The sequence below is a fragment of the Chionomys nivalis genome, chromosome 4 (genome assembly GCF_950005125.1).
Source record: "Chionomys nivalis chromosome 4, mChiNiv1.1, whole genome shotgun sequence".
In the NCBI taxonomy this organism is placed as follows: domain Eukaryota; kingdom Metazoa; phylum Chordata; class Mammalia; order Rodentia; family Cricetidae; genus Chionomys; species Chionomys nivalis.
The window spans coordinates 8,017,410-8,031,615 of NC_080089.1; the positions used below are offsets into that span (position 1 = coordinate 8,017,410).

Sequence of the window (14,206 nt, forward strand, 5' to 3'; positions counted from 1 at the left end):
AATAAATGTATTAAGTTCCATCAAAACATACTTCTAATTACCTGTGGAATATAATTTCTTCTTTCTTGACAGGCAGCGTGAAACCATGCTAAACTAAAAAGAGCATGAGCCCGGTGCAGGTTATCTTTTTTGCTAATTTGCTCAGGAGTCCAAGACTCATAAGTACGCATCAAATTCTTCTTCAAACCTGGAGGTGACTAAAAGAATAAGATATGAACATACATCCTACCGCTTAAAACATTACACACACAGGAGACCTGTTTCAATACACAAAAGCCAAATTTAATTTTCTGTTACTGCAGAGTATACAAATATAAAAGTAGCCTTAAACCTTGCACCAAATAGTTCATATTATTTGCTGATTCAAAGTATTTTCAAAATAAAATAAATCTTGATCACCAAAGGTATTCAAAATAACAAAGTAAATTTCATGTGATCATTAAGAATTTCTGTTTACCAAACCAAAATTGCCATTTCTAATACAAGTGTGATGCTGAATGCTAACAGGAGAAAGGAGGGGCACAGTTTTTAAACCTTTGAGTCAACCTATTATGATGACTGAGAAGTTACAGACTATATCTTGAAAATACAATAATTCACATAACAAGTAAGATGGATCTGCCTGTAACTCAAGTTTGGGGATATATAGATAGGCAGATGTGTCTACAACAAAATAAAATAATAAAGTTAAAAAGGGGGAAAGGAAATGCAATATACATTTCTTCAGAGAAGATGCACATTCAACAAGCATGAAAAGACTAAATACCACTAGTCGTCATGGAAACACGTCAAAATCTCAAGGATTTATCACCTAGCATCCATCAGGATGACCACCAGGGGGGTTATTAAAAACAGATGTTGGCAAATATGCAGAGAACGTGAGCGTTCTTAGTGGGAACATAACCACTATGGAAGCACTGTGGGGAAAGTACAAAGGGACTTCAGAAAGTTAAAAGTCAAATTGTCAGGTGATCCAGGAAATTAAAATGATAAATTTTGCATTGTGGAGTCTGTTTTTTTTCTATAAACAGCAATAACAAAATGACAAATAAAATTTGGAAATAACTTTAAAGCCTTTTTCTACCATCTTATGCTATTTATGTAATTTATACCTCATGAAATATTTTAAAAATATAGTTTTGAATAATAGATGTTTGCATAACTTTAAAGGCAATGTATAGATTATTGCTCTTCTATACTTCAGGATAGGACTTGGGAATCATTTTACCTCATATGTTATCTTCAAGCTTGACTGGAGTAAAATGGGGGTGAAGTTAGGGTGAACCTCCGCAGTGAGCCACAGACGAAAGGTATCTTTAGGTTGAAGAGTATTCAATTCCTTTTTAAAAACCAATAAATATTTGTCATACTTTGATGTTTCTTAATATTTGGATTTACTTAACAACAGATAAACAATAAATAATAAATAGGAACATGAGTCTGGTCAGTTATTCTGAGCTGACATCCGATCTTTGCCGTTTACTTGCTGTGTGACCTTGGGATCTACAACGTATACCACCTCTAAGCACGTAGCTACTCCTCGGATTATGGCAACCTGGTCATAAAGTGCCTGGAGTACAAAGTCAACCTCAGCTATAGGTACAAAGTCGCAGCTGCCAGCTAGACACTATCCTCATTGTTCCATTCCCATTTTCAGTTATGCAGTGTTAGCAATGCCCTACAAAGTCAGTTTTAAAGGGTAACACACAGTTCACCTGTCCTCACCCCTCATATATGTAAGTCATTTACTCAAAGCATTCTTCTTTCTGGGTATACCCCTTTTGATAACTTGATAACTTCTTTTTTTAAATGTTTGTAGAACTGTTTTATTACGATAAATCCAGGAAAACTTTGTGCATACACATATAATCAAAACTGCCCTCCTGAAACAAACATTCAAATTTCTCCAAAAACAAAATTAAGATGTTATATTCTTTCCAAGCTACTAATACAGTTATATTTGGTAATGGCAATTCTAACTCTTAACATTACCTGAAAAGAGTTGACCTTCTTTATAAAAGCAACCTAGAGAGCTACAGTAAAGTTGTACAAACATTTTCTTTTGGAATTCTCCTAGTCTGCAAAATTATCACGTATAAGAATGAAATTGAAATGCTAAGATTTAGTATATAACTTACACACAGTGAAATGCACAAAGTCGCAAGTGTACATTTTATATTTTGCACTACTCTAACCACAAAATGTATAAAGGTGTCATGTTAGGTATTTCACAACTAATAACCTGTATGATGATGTTCCAAGATTGAATGATGCTAAAAGAAAAGCACTGCTTATAAAATATCTGATAAAAGTTTTATCTCTATTAACATTACAACAGGAAGGTAAATGTTACCAAATTATGATATCACATAGGGCAGTTTTAGACAATACTCAGAGACGCCTCTTTTTCTCCATCTTGTTTCAAGTCTTTGTTTTCAGCTTCTTGTTCAGCCTCCACCTTGCTTTCATCATTTCCTTCACCTGCAGCCTCTTTATCTTTGCCTTCTTCCTCCTGTCTCTCCCATCATGTCTCTCCTTTCCGTCTTCCCCTCTCTGGCCTTCCTGTTCATCCTCCTTATTTTCCTTTTTGCATTTTCCTCTCTCTCTTCTTTAACTTCTTCCTTGGCTTCAGCTTCCTCTTCTTTGTCATCTTCCTCTTCTTCCGTCTTCCCATCTCCTTTGCCTCCATCATCTTGGTCCTCTTTTGCATCCTCACTTCCTGCTGCCTCTGGTTTCTCTCCCAGGACTCCTTCTCACCATCTTTTCCTTCTGCCGCCACTGCTTCTTTCTTTTCTCCTCCATCTTCTTCAGCATCTTCATTCATCTCTTTGACTTCCCCTGCTTCCATCTTTAGAATGGGTGCCTCCACAACTTTGGCTTCTCCGTTTTCAGCCTTGTCCATGTTGCACGCCTCCTGAACATCTTCAGGCTTGCTTTCAGGAACTGTTACAGCACCTGCATCCTTGTTTTCTTCCGCTACAACATTCGTGTTCTTCATTTTCCTTTGAGTTGATGTTCTTTTAGGTTTCAACTCTGGTGTAAAGGGCACAGGCACAGCAGATAGTCGGGCTGATCTCTTTGGCTCCTGACTCGCATCACTTGCAGCCTTTCTTTTGGGCATTGTTGCAGCTCTCCAGGAGATCCTTAGGTGGGAAAAATGCCTAGACCAGTTTCCATAAAGGCATGCGGCACTACCTGGCTATAAGAATATGCCTCAATGGCCCCGTATGCAGTTGAAAATCTGATTGTACAGCTCCCAGCAACTAAAGTTGCAGCTCAGTGGGACAGAGCAGATAGTTAGCATGTGCAGAGCCCTGCACAGTCTGCAGTCAGTTTGGAGGTTTAGTCCGTCATCATGGTGGGATATGGAGACTTGCAGGCAGATGTGGTGCTGGAGGAGAATTGAGAGCTCTAAGTCACTTGATAACTTCTTTTTGTTGCCATATAACCTAAGCACCATGTTTCGGTGGAACATCCTTTCCAGTCTTCACTACCACAGCTTTAAGTTTGGTGCTAATGAAGGTACACACTCATCAGCAGCAGTTATGTGTTGTTAGTGTGGTCTGTCTCCAGGGGGCTTCCCTTCATATACTCAACAAGTATCTACTGCTCGAGTGAATGAGTTACAGCGCAGTCTGGGTTAGAGTAAGACCCTGTCAAAAATAAAGCAAACTACAACACCCTGATTGCTCTAAAAGACAATGAAAACTACAAAAAATATATATATATAATCTTCATTAAACTCTAATATTCATTATCAGTGTCATGTAAAGTGTAGCTAGGAGCAAAAATAATAGCAAAATCATGGCCATTGTGCTGGCTAAGAATTAAAAATGATAAAATGTATTCACATCTCATACTTTTAAAATATAAAGTTTATATAGAATTTTGTACATCTACAAAAATTAAAGAAAAATGGTACATTTGTTGTTTGGCTATATTTCCAGTATGCTTGTATATTTTGAGCTGAACCTCTTAAGAGAAAAAAAGAAATAAAAACATTGTTTTTCAAGATTTGGAATATCATCTACTCTCTATGTTTCAGAGAGTTCTAGCTAAGATTTGATTATTATGTTGACTCAGTGTCTCTCAACCGTTTCGAAGAGAAAGCAGGATTACTGGTCTTTAGGCCCTAAAATCCATGTGAGTTGTTCTATACATATTATATAGTAGTGGTTTCCATGGAAAGCATTACGTGAATATTCAGATAACTTTGGTTTCAAATCTACTTCTATTGATTACAAGTAGCTCATCAGCTTAGTTGTTGTCTCAATTATAGATGTATCAATTACCTATTCTTCACAAAGTGCTGTAATTGCCAATTTATTAGACTGTATACTTCTTTTTTCTAAGACTGTATACTTCTAAACATTTCACAAGGATATGAGGCCAGGCCTCATCTATTGTTCTGTTTGATTCTATTTAAGATACTACCCAGCTGGTTTAATTCAATATTAATTACTAACCCCTCTGGTAAGAACTTTTCTCTGGCTCCTTAAATCCTAAGCCTTTCTAAGTCATTGAACTCTACCTCCCTATACTCCCTACATAGCCCTCTTTGTACTGTCAAAGGCACTCCACACCCTCTAGCCATGCATACCTCCACAACCGCGTCTACTGTGCTGCTAAATTACCCAGGATGCCTTTCCTCTGCTCAGGCTTCAGGAGCATCTCTTTTTTAAAGTTATGTCTCCCAAGATCAGTAAGACCTTTCTTAACTGGGTAACAGACTTAATACAGGTCTCCCTTTCCAATATATCAACCACCTTGTTCTGTCTTAAGATGATTTTCCTCCTGGTCAATTGAGTTAAATGAGATCATTGCTTCAGTTTACACTAGCTCTCATAAGTGCCTAAGAACCTCTGTGATTTCAGAGACAGACAACAAAACAGGAGCATATGCGATGGTATAAAGAGATCTTCGGCAATCCATCAAAGCATCTCCTACTTTCTTTCTGTAAAAATTTGCCATGCTTCTGTCAATCTTAATCAGTAATTTCTTGGATTCCCTTATCCATTCTTTAAAAGGACAGGACTTTGCAACTTACTACTAAAAGATCAATTTTGTTTGGCACACATATAGTTTTCAAAAATGAATAGGCCTACAATTATCAAGTACTACCTTCCTTAAATGCGACACACATCACTCAATACTGATGTGGCTTGGAGACTATGCACTGAGATGCTTCGTGCTCCTGTGCCACATCCATCTCAAGCTACCTGTGGTGGTTTGAATAAAAATGGCCCCCATAGGCCCATAGGGAGTAGCACTATTAGGTGGTGTGGCCTTGTGTCATGAGGGAGGAAAGCTTTGAGGTCTCAAATGTTCAAGCCAGGTCCAATGTCTTCCTGCCTTCCTGCTGCCTGTGGGACCAGATGTAGAAATCTCGGTTCCTTCTTCAGCACCATGTCTGACTGTGCACTGCCATACTTCCTGCCGTGATAAGTCAGCCCCCAATTAAATGTTTTCCTTTATAAGAGTTGGTCTTGGTGTCTCTTAACAGCAATAGAAACCCTAAGACACTACCTTCTCCAGAACTGGAAGCCAAGACACCACGAGATGTAAGTTCTTCAAACAGAGCCAGTCTCCATTCCGGGCACATTCTTTTAGCATTTGTATTGCTAAATCAGCTTGACCTTGACCCATTGCAACCTACACAAACAAAAACCCCAGTGGAAAGTATCAGCTAAAACATTCTAAAATAACATTTTCAGAGAAGAATAATAAATTCTAAACCTCCACAACTGGCTTTAAGAAAATTCAAAAGCAAATACCAAGAATTAATCATCTTTTCTAAGAGCAAGAAACAACTCATAGTTTAGAGAATAGTTTTTATCTTCCCGTCAAAGTCACTGATGACAAGTAGAGTCTGTGGCGCACTCCTGGCTCCATAGCACACACACATGCATACTGTACTAACAAATATGCCATCCCTTCACCAGTGACTGCATGGAGAGCCCAGGGCTTGTCAGTGCTACCCTACAACCAACCAGAGCTGCCCTCATAGATTTATTCTTTTTAAATTTTAATGGGTATGAAGTATTTGAATTTTCAAATCATAGTGTTTTAAATCATAAATCTTAATGAAAGAGATAAAGTAACTTTCCAAAAACTGACAATAAACTAATAAATTCCTCTTCAAACCTGCATGCACATTGACTTGAAAGATGATAGGAATGAACAAAGCTCACTCTTTAAGAAAAACAGTATGGTACTCAGTAGATTTTGTTCAAAATATTTATGCATTTCTTTGCTTTTAAGTCACGGAACTTCCAAGTAAACACTACTGCATTTGCTATGAAAGCAATCTAACAATTCTAAAGTCATTTTCAAACTTCCATCAGATGTATCCATTCCCTACTGTGCTCTGACAAGCAAACACAATGTTTAGTGTCTTACCTCAAGTGTCTTGGAGCTTTTGGAAGCCTGAAGTTGTGCTGATCTACCATCAAGGTAATGAATCTTTTCTCCCCTCCTGCCTTTCCCCTCCCCTTCACAGTCTGTACCTTCACACCCAATCACCTGCTTCCCTTTAAAAACATACTGGTGATGTCACTGGGCTAATCTGGATGAATCAGAAGGATTTTCCCATCTCAGGGTCCTTAAGGACATTCACTTCACAAGTCTCTTCTTGCTGGTCTTGAGTTCTGGATATGGACACCTTTCAACACTGTTCTTTAACTGCCCATTCACTGCTAAAACCTAGGGTCTGGGGTGGGCAGAACAGGGAAGTCCCTACCCACCTGGTGGTAACACTCGCTGCTTCTTTCAGCATTAGCAAGTTCTTGAAGTTCCTGAGAAGGGTCGGCTCCTGGGGAAATGATTATCAAGATGGGCTCGATGTTCAGCGTCTCTTTGTATAAACGTTTGAGATTCAGGGGAAGAGGGGATAACTCCTTCAGTCCTAAAACAGGCATTACAGAAGTTAAAGAAAGAAAGCAACATTCATTCTAAAATATATTGAAAATAATTACACGTGGTACATGAGCCACCTCTCTGTAAAGCAAAAGGAGACCATCCCAGAACACCACAACTGCACACAATGTAGGATGATGGATTGTTAGGGAATGTACTGGGGGGGGTTGTGTCAACTTTACACAAGCTATCAAGTCATGAGAGGAAGGAGCCTCAGCTGAGGAAATACCTCCTTGAGATACAACTGTAGGGTATTTTCTCATTTAGTCATTAATGGGGGAGGAGGGTCCACCCGATGGTGGGTGATACCATTCCTGGGATGCTGGTCCTGGGATATATAAGAACATGAGCTGAGCAAGCCAAGGGAAGCAAGTCAGTAAGCAGCTCCCCTCCATGGCCTCTGCATCAGCTTCTGCTTCCAGGATCCTGCCCTGTTTTGAGGCCCTGCCCCGATTTCCATCAGTGGTGAACAGCAATGCTGAAGCGTAAGCCACATCAACCCTTTTCTCTCCAACCTGCTCTTTGGTCATGGTGTTCCATCGCCGTAATATAAGCCCTAATTGAGACGAGGGGCCTGTCCCAACAGTTATATTACATGACAGAGCCTGTGTCAGTGGTTCAGCAGAGAGATGATAAAAGCTGCTATCAGACTCTCCTAGCTGAATAAAAAGACCAGAAAATGGCACTTTTAATGGCCATGCTAATGTGGAAGGGAGGGAATCCCAATGTGCCCGACTCCTACTCAAAGAACTACAATGCAACTAACAAATGCTGGAAGAAGAAAATTAGCTTCTACCAGGGATGAGCCCTGTTATTGGTTGTCCAATAACAGTAGTCAACCCTGAAACCAAATATGTACAAACAACAAATAGAAACTCAGCAGGTCATGTGTATGTATGTGTGTGTGTTTGTGTGTGTGTGTGCGTGCGCGGCACGCGCACACTCGCAAGTACATGTACAACCTGCTGAGTTTATATGTATACACATACACATATCTGTGAAAACACACACGATAATAATAAAAGAGAAAGAGGCTGTGAACTTGAGAGTGGAGGGGAAACAGGTAGGGTTTGAGAAAGAATATCTGGGAGTGGCTGGAGATAAGAAAATGAGTAGGGAAAGTGGTATAATTCTATTTCAATTAAAAAACTCTAAAAATAAGTATATGACATAGAGACTATGGCTAATTTTTAATCTCATATTACATTTTTTCTCTAAAACTCACTCAACTATTAATACTACTACTTATGAATGCTTCCAGGAATGTGTTTTTGTAACACTTTTCCTATGAGGTACCCTCTGCTTGCCACACGGCTGTCAGTGGATCCTGACTACCTCACTGACCCCCTGAAGAAATGAGGAGGTAGAATTAGCATCTCCAGACTGTAATCATCCAAGCAAACACTTCTGTCCTGAGACAGGATGAAGAATGTCTCCTGGTACCATGAGAGGGAGTCCAGTGGAGACACAGAGCACCCCTCCCACCCTCACCGACAGGCACTGCGCTCTGCTTTCCTCCTTTGGAGCCCAACAATCTAATGTCACTATAGATTCCATTTGTTCACCACCTGCTGCGCTAAACATTACACCAGTCTACTTATCCGCTGTCTAAATCACATAAGCACTTTGAATAACAAGCAATTTTCTGTGAAGGAAAATACTCAGAAGAAGCTAAACGTCTTGCCCCAGCATGACCTGCCACCAAGAGCCAAGTGCACTCAAACAGCTCCCCTGCACTTCCTCCTCTCCACAGGCTCTCACAACTCTGAAGTCTATTCAGATAGGCAATAACAAACTTCCGATTATATGTAGATTTCTTTTGTCAACATGATTATCTAATAAAAAGTTGAAAATGCCCACTTCAATTAAGAGCTTAAAATATACTTGTTTAAGCTAATGTGTAAAAGAAAATGACAAAGAAACATAAACATGAGAGAGGTTGGGAAGCCGTAATGTCCATGGAATGACCATACAAACAAGCGGGGCTTCCACAAGTCTCCAAAGGAGAAATGACTACAAACAGCCAGTAAGACTTTTGTGGTAAACACTTGAAAAGATGAATTCAGTGCCATCAATAAGGCCAAGAGGCACTTGTAGGTATGCAAAGATGCATGCTGCACCCTGATTCCCCTCCTACTCCTCACAGCAGCTACCCATAACGATGAAAGCAGTTTCAGAGGCAGCTACTCCAGCTACAGGGAAATTTGCCCTAACAGCCACTTAAGAGTAATGAACTGAATCTAGAGGCATATTTTACAAACTTTATGTTTAACCAGGTTTTTTTTTGCTTTTTGTTTTTGCTTATTTATTTTTTAGTTTTTACATCCCAACTAAAGTTTCCCCTCCCTCCTCTCCTCTTTTCTACCCCAACCATCTCCCATCTACTCCTCTACCTCTGTTTCCAGGCCTCCCAGGGATATCATCAGCCATAGTATATCAAGTAGCAGTGAAACTAAGCACCTCCTCTTCTATTAAGGCTGGATGAGGCAATCCAGCAGGAGCGACAGGTCCGAGAAGCAGAGACAGCCCTGCTCACACCGCTAGGAGTCTTACAAGAAGACCAAGTTACAGGCTCCCTGGTTGTCAGTTCAGTCTCTGTGAGCCCCTGTGACCCCAGGTTCTGTGGGTTTTCTTGACCTCACTGTCTCCTACAATCCTTTCTCCCCTCTTCCACAGGATTCACTGAGCTCCATCTAGCATTTGGCTGTGGGTCTCTGTATCTGTTCCTATCAGTTGCTGGGTGAGGCCTCTCTAATGACAGCTGGGCTGGGCAGTAATCTATGAGTATAACAGAATATTATTAGGAATAATTTCATTGATTGCACTCATCTGCACCCCAGCACATCTTGTAAGCAGGACATATTGTAGACTGAAGGGTCTGTGGCTGTGCTGGTGCCGATGCTATGGAATACTTGCCTAGTTACAGAAGAAAGTCAGTTCAGGCTCTGTCCTCATTGCTAGGAGTCTTAGCTAGGGTCCCGCTCACAAATTCCTAGGTGTTTCCACTGCTCAAGGTTTAGCTCATCCCAGAAATGCTCCCAGATTCCAGCTATCTCTCGCAGTACTCTCTCCCTCCCTCCATCCATTTATCTTCCTCCAACCTGAGCCCTCCTGTTCCCATCTCCCCTTCCACAGCCGCCCCCCCACCATCCACCGGCATTGTCTATTCTATTCCCCCTTCAGACTGAGATTCAGGAACACCACCCCCATTCCACCCCCAGGCCTCCTTGCTACTTAGCTTTTCTGGGTCTGTGGGCTGTAGTGTATAAGATGGAATTTCAGTGTCATTTTGATTTGTATTTCCCTGATGGTTAAGGATGTTGAACATTTTTTTTAAGTGATTCTCAGACATTTGAGATTCTTGTGTTGAAAATTCTCTGTTTAACTCTGTCACCCATTTTTAAATTGGATTTTTTAATATCTGTTTTCTTGAGTTCTTTATATATTTTGAAGCACAACTATCTTAGTTGGTAGAGCATGAGAATCTTAATCTCAGGGTCATGGGTTTGAGCCCCATATTGGGTGCCAAAATGAAGAATGATTAATAAAACCAAGAGACAGATATTTGGGTTTAACCTGAACACCTGAAAAGCAAAGAACCGCTGGCTTTTACCTCAACCTCAATCTAAAATGACAATCCTGCCTCCAGGAATCTCAGAATAAAACTGTGTCTGAAAGCTGTCTCTTCCCACTTTATAATCTTCTCTAGTTCCGGAGTTAAAGATGTGCATCTCATGGACTGCCCAGTTTCTATGGCAGTGTGGCTAGTGTGGCTATTGGAATTAAAGGTGTGTGTTACCATTACCTGCTCGGTAAGACTGACCAAGGGGTCTGTTTTACTCTCTGATCCTCAGGCAAGCTTTATTTATTAAAATAAAAATTAAATGCCACTACATTACTACAATCTACTTAAATTGTACTAGTAAACCAAACAAACTCAGAATAAATTTTGGAGTTAAAACCTAAAATATTGCAAGTAGACTGTAAGGGAGATAGGGTGACAGAAGTGATTCTGGAAATTTTTATCTGAGCAGTTAATTAGATGCTATGAAAGAAAATAAAAATGTCTATGCCAGTTGCATTAGCCTTGTGCATCTATTACACATGCAGAGACAACAACAAACAAGCATGTGGTAACAGGAGCCCAGAATTCCAGCTCTAAGCTCAGGGATTTCAGGTGTACATCATGACACCAAGCTGTTTTCATACATTCCTTAAGTTTTTTATTAAATTTTTCTTATAGAAATGGAATTATTTCTTTGGAAAATACTCTTTGAAAGGCTAAAAACCAACTATAGTCTGAAAGATAAATAAATTGTCAATATTTTGTTTTAGATATGCTAAAATTACTAATTTTGAAAATTATATTTCTGAGGGCTACAGAGTATTTTATTGTAACTGTAATTTTTTTCATTTTTGCCACTAACATTTGAATGTCTTCTTTGTAACCCTTTTAACAATAAAAATAAAAAATATTTCCATAAGAAAATAATTTTTAAAAATTCAGTATTTTTACCTTGTTAAATATAGGATGTCAATTGTGTAATCTAATTAAACACTGAGTACAATTATGTACAACAGGGAGATGTGTATTTCTAGCTAAGTGAGATTAAAAGTTGTATGAAAATAAAAACAAATAATAAAAGACCTTAAAACATTTTTACTAGAGTTAGCACAAAATGAACTCTAAGTTCCAAAGGAGTCACCCCGGGTCAGAGGTGCAGTCTTACCCAGGGTCTTACAGGCAAACAGAGCCATGGCGCTCTGCAGTCTGTCCGGTCGTAGAGCCTGAACAACAAGAACCTAAAACAAATGGAGAATTTTGTACATAGATGTTTCTCAGCAGGATTAACTAAACAACAGTCAATTATTACTAATTAATGTTTACAGAAATACAAGGGTAACCAATCTTGCACACTATTTACTATATTTGGAACTGTCACAACAGTTATGAACCAAGACTTCCCTTCTATGTCAAAAACTCCTTAAAGTTGTTATGTGAAGTAAGCATAGGATGAGTGAGATATGTCTTCAAGATCCTATAAAGGGCCAGTGGCCAGTTAGATGGCAGGGTAAACGTTCCGCATCTGGCAGCTGCCTGCCTGGCATCTGAATTACAAGTCCTGTGTATGTATAGCACTCCTTTGATGTGTAAATTCTCATTTTCAGATGGTTTGCTGTTTGTTTTAAGCACATCCGCTGAGATAGCATTCACTGCACAAGAAAATGGAATGAATTGGCTTTCATAATAGACAACTCAGACACAAGGCAAGTGGATGACCATTTCCTAGATGCGGATTTCCAGAGCCACTTGCCAAGTTGAAATTAAAGACACCCAGTGAGAGATCTCAGAGTTCCCCTTTGAAATGGAGTTTTAGAAGCTCCCTTTCCTTCACATTAAATCCTTTTCTTAGCTACGACTTTAAAATAAGTGAATGGAGAATCTATATGATTTATGCTTAGCTGCTTTTTTAAAGAGCTTTTTTCCTATCACAGGGTCCTGGGACCAGAGGCAGAGGGACTAACAAGAGGTACAGGGAGACACCTACCCAGAAATGTTGCCAGGGCTCTGTCTGGGTAAGGTGGCCAAAGCAGAAGGCCCTTCCTCCTGCATGTATATGAAGTTACATAATACATTAAAGGCAAAGCTTTTACTAAAATGGCACCTCAAGGACAAGAGAAACATCACACATTTGATTTTGTTCTACACTTGGATGACATTAAATTTTACCTGCTGAAATAAGGAAACTTTCTTTGCAAGAATTGATGGAAACTCCTGTTCACACATTGAGTGATGATAGTAAGTCCGCCAAAGTGCCATGTCTTCAAAGCAGAGGGTCTGGTAGAGACTGGGGAGCGCGATCTAAAATGGAAACTAGCACATGTAAGAAGCTGCAGCCATGTGCACTTGAGCATACCTTATAAAAACTACAAAAGTCAAAGGAAACTAATTATTATAGATGTTTATTACTTGTCTTCTATGTGGCAATAGTTTGTCTCACATTTCATGGTTAGAAACACACACATTAAAGCCAACAAATTACTTCCAAGATAGTATTCTATCAGTCAACAATCATAAGAGATGCTTTCTGTTCAGGAAGACATTGGTACCTAGCTGTTTCCACTATCATCAAAACCAAGTGCAAGTCCTAGGGACAGCACAGCTGAGCTCATGTCCAAGTAAAAGTGCAGCTCTAGCAACAAGCATGCTCTTTCTGACCCAACTTTGCTATGGTGCTATGGGGCATCTCACCTGGGTTTCAGATTCAGCCTTTCTCTGTGCAAGACTTTGTCTGTGGAAGTCTTACCAAGACACTTCTACATGAGCTCAGTAATAATCCCCACCCTCAGTCTCTCATCTAGTCCCTCCCTCCTACTTTGGATCACCTTCAGCAAGAATCATGCATAGTGAGTTGAGCCAGTTTTTTACTGCGTTAGATGCGGTTGGCTCTTGGGAACACTAACAGCCAACAACTCCTCCTTGTTCACTGCCTGCATTCTTACCTGTTCATGTCTTCCGAACTGAAATCAGTACTATACTGAACTCCTAGCGCACAGTATGTGTGTGTGCGTGTGTATGCGTGAGAATGTGTGCGCGTGTGTGTGTGTGTGTGTGAGAGAGAGAGAGACAGACAGACAGAGACAGAGACACAGAGACAGAGACACACAGAGAGAGAGACAGAGAGGGAAAGAGAGAGGGAGAGAGAGAGAGAATGTAAATTTTGAAATAATTCCCCTTTACAGGTTTACCTTCTGTCTACCTCTGGTCTTTTGTAACACCAGCAAATCCTTCAGAAAGCATGACTTCTGTAAGCCATATTTGTTTATGTCTCTATATGTGACCACATTATTTCTTTTGCCTCTAAATGTTCAAACCCACATTGCTAGTTCCTAGGTGTCTGTTCAACACGAGTTTTTGCTTTAAACAAAGATTTACCCAAATATCCACTACTTCTATCTCAACGTTCCCCTTTCTCCAACTTTTTCCAAGAATGGACAATATGAACAGCAGTACACATCTGTACAGATGGGTGTTTTCTTTTAAAACAATGGAAGACCTGTATCTGTAGTATGGAACTTCATGCATAGACACATACATCAAGACTGTTAGGATACTATACCTATCATCTGTACCCATATCTAAATAATTCTTTGCACTGGTACCATATATCTATATCTATAGATATAGATATAATTATATAAACCAACTAAACTTTAAACAACAAAACTTAACTCACATTTAACTTAATCAGTTTTAATGATTCTAAGACTCTGGATAATATCTATTAGT

The 14,206-nt window shown here is 39.6% G+C and overlaps 1 protein-coding gene across 4 annotated transcripts in view; it reads right to left on the reverse strand.

Moving 5' to 3' along the window:
- The window catches only part of Dync2h1 (dynein cytoplasmic 2 heavy chain 1), a 218,578-nt gene that overhangs the window by 57,042 nt on the left and 147,330 nt on the right, over positions 1–14,206 (reverse strand). For all 4 annotated transcript variants that reach the window (XM_057766375.1, XM_057766374.1, XM_057766373.1 and 1 more), the window contains 6 exons: positions 12,647–12,778; positions 11,646–11,718; positions 6,744–6,904; positions 5,527–5,652; positions 1,229–1,339; positions 42–197 (listed from right to left, as the gene is read on the reverse strand). In XM_057766375.1, coding sequence (XP_057622358.1) covers positions 42–197; positions 1,229–1,339; positions 5,527–5,652; positions 6,744–6,904; positions 11,646–11,718; positions 12,647–12,778 — 759 coding nt within the window. The remainder of the gene's footprint in view (positions 1–41; positions 198–1,228; positions 1,340–5,526; positions 5,653–6,743; positions 6,905–11,645; positions 11,719–12,646; positions 12,779–14,206) is intronic.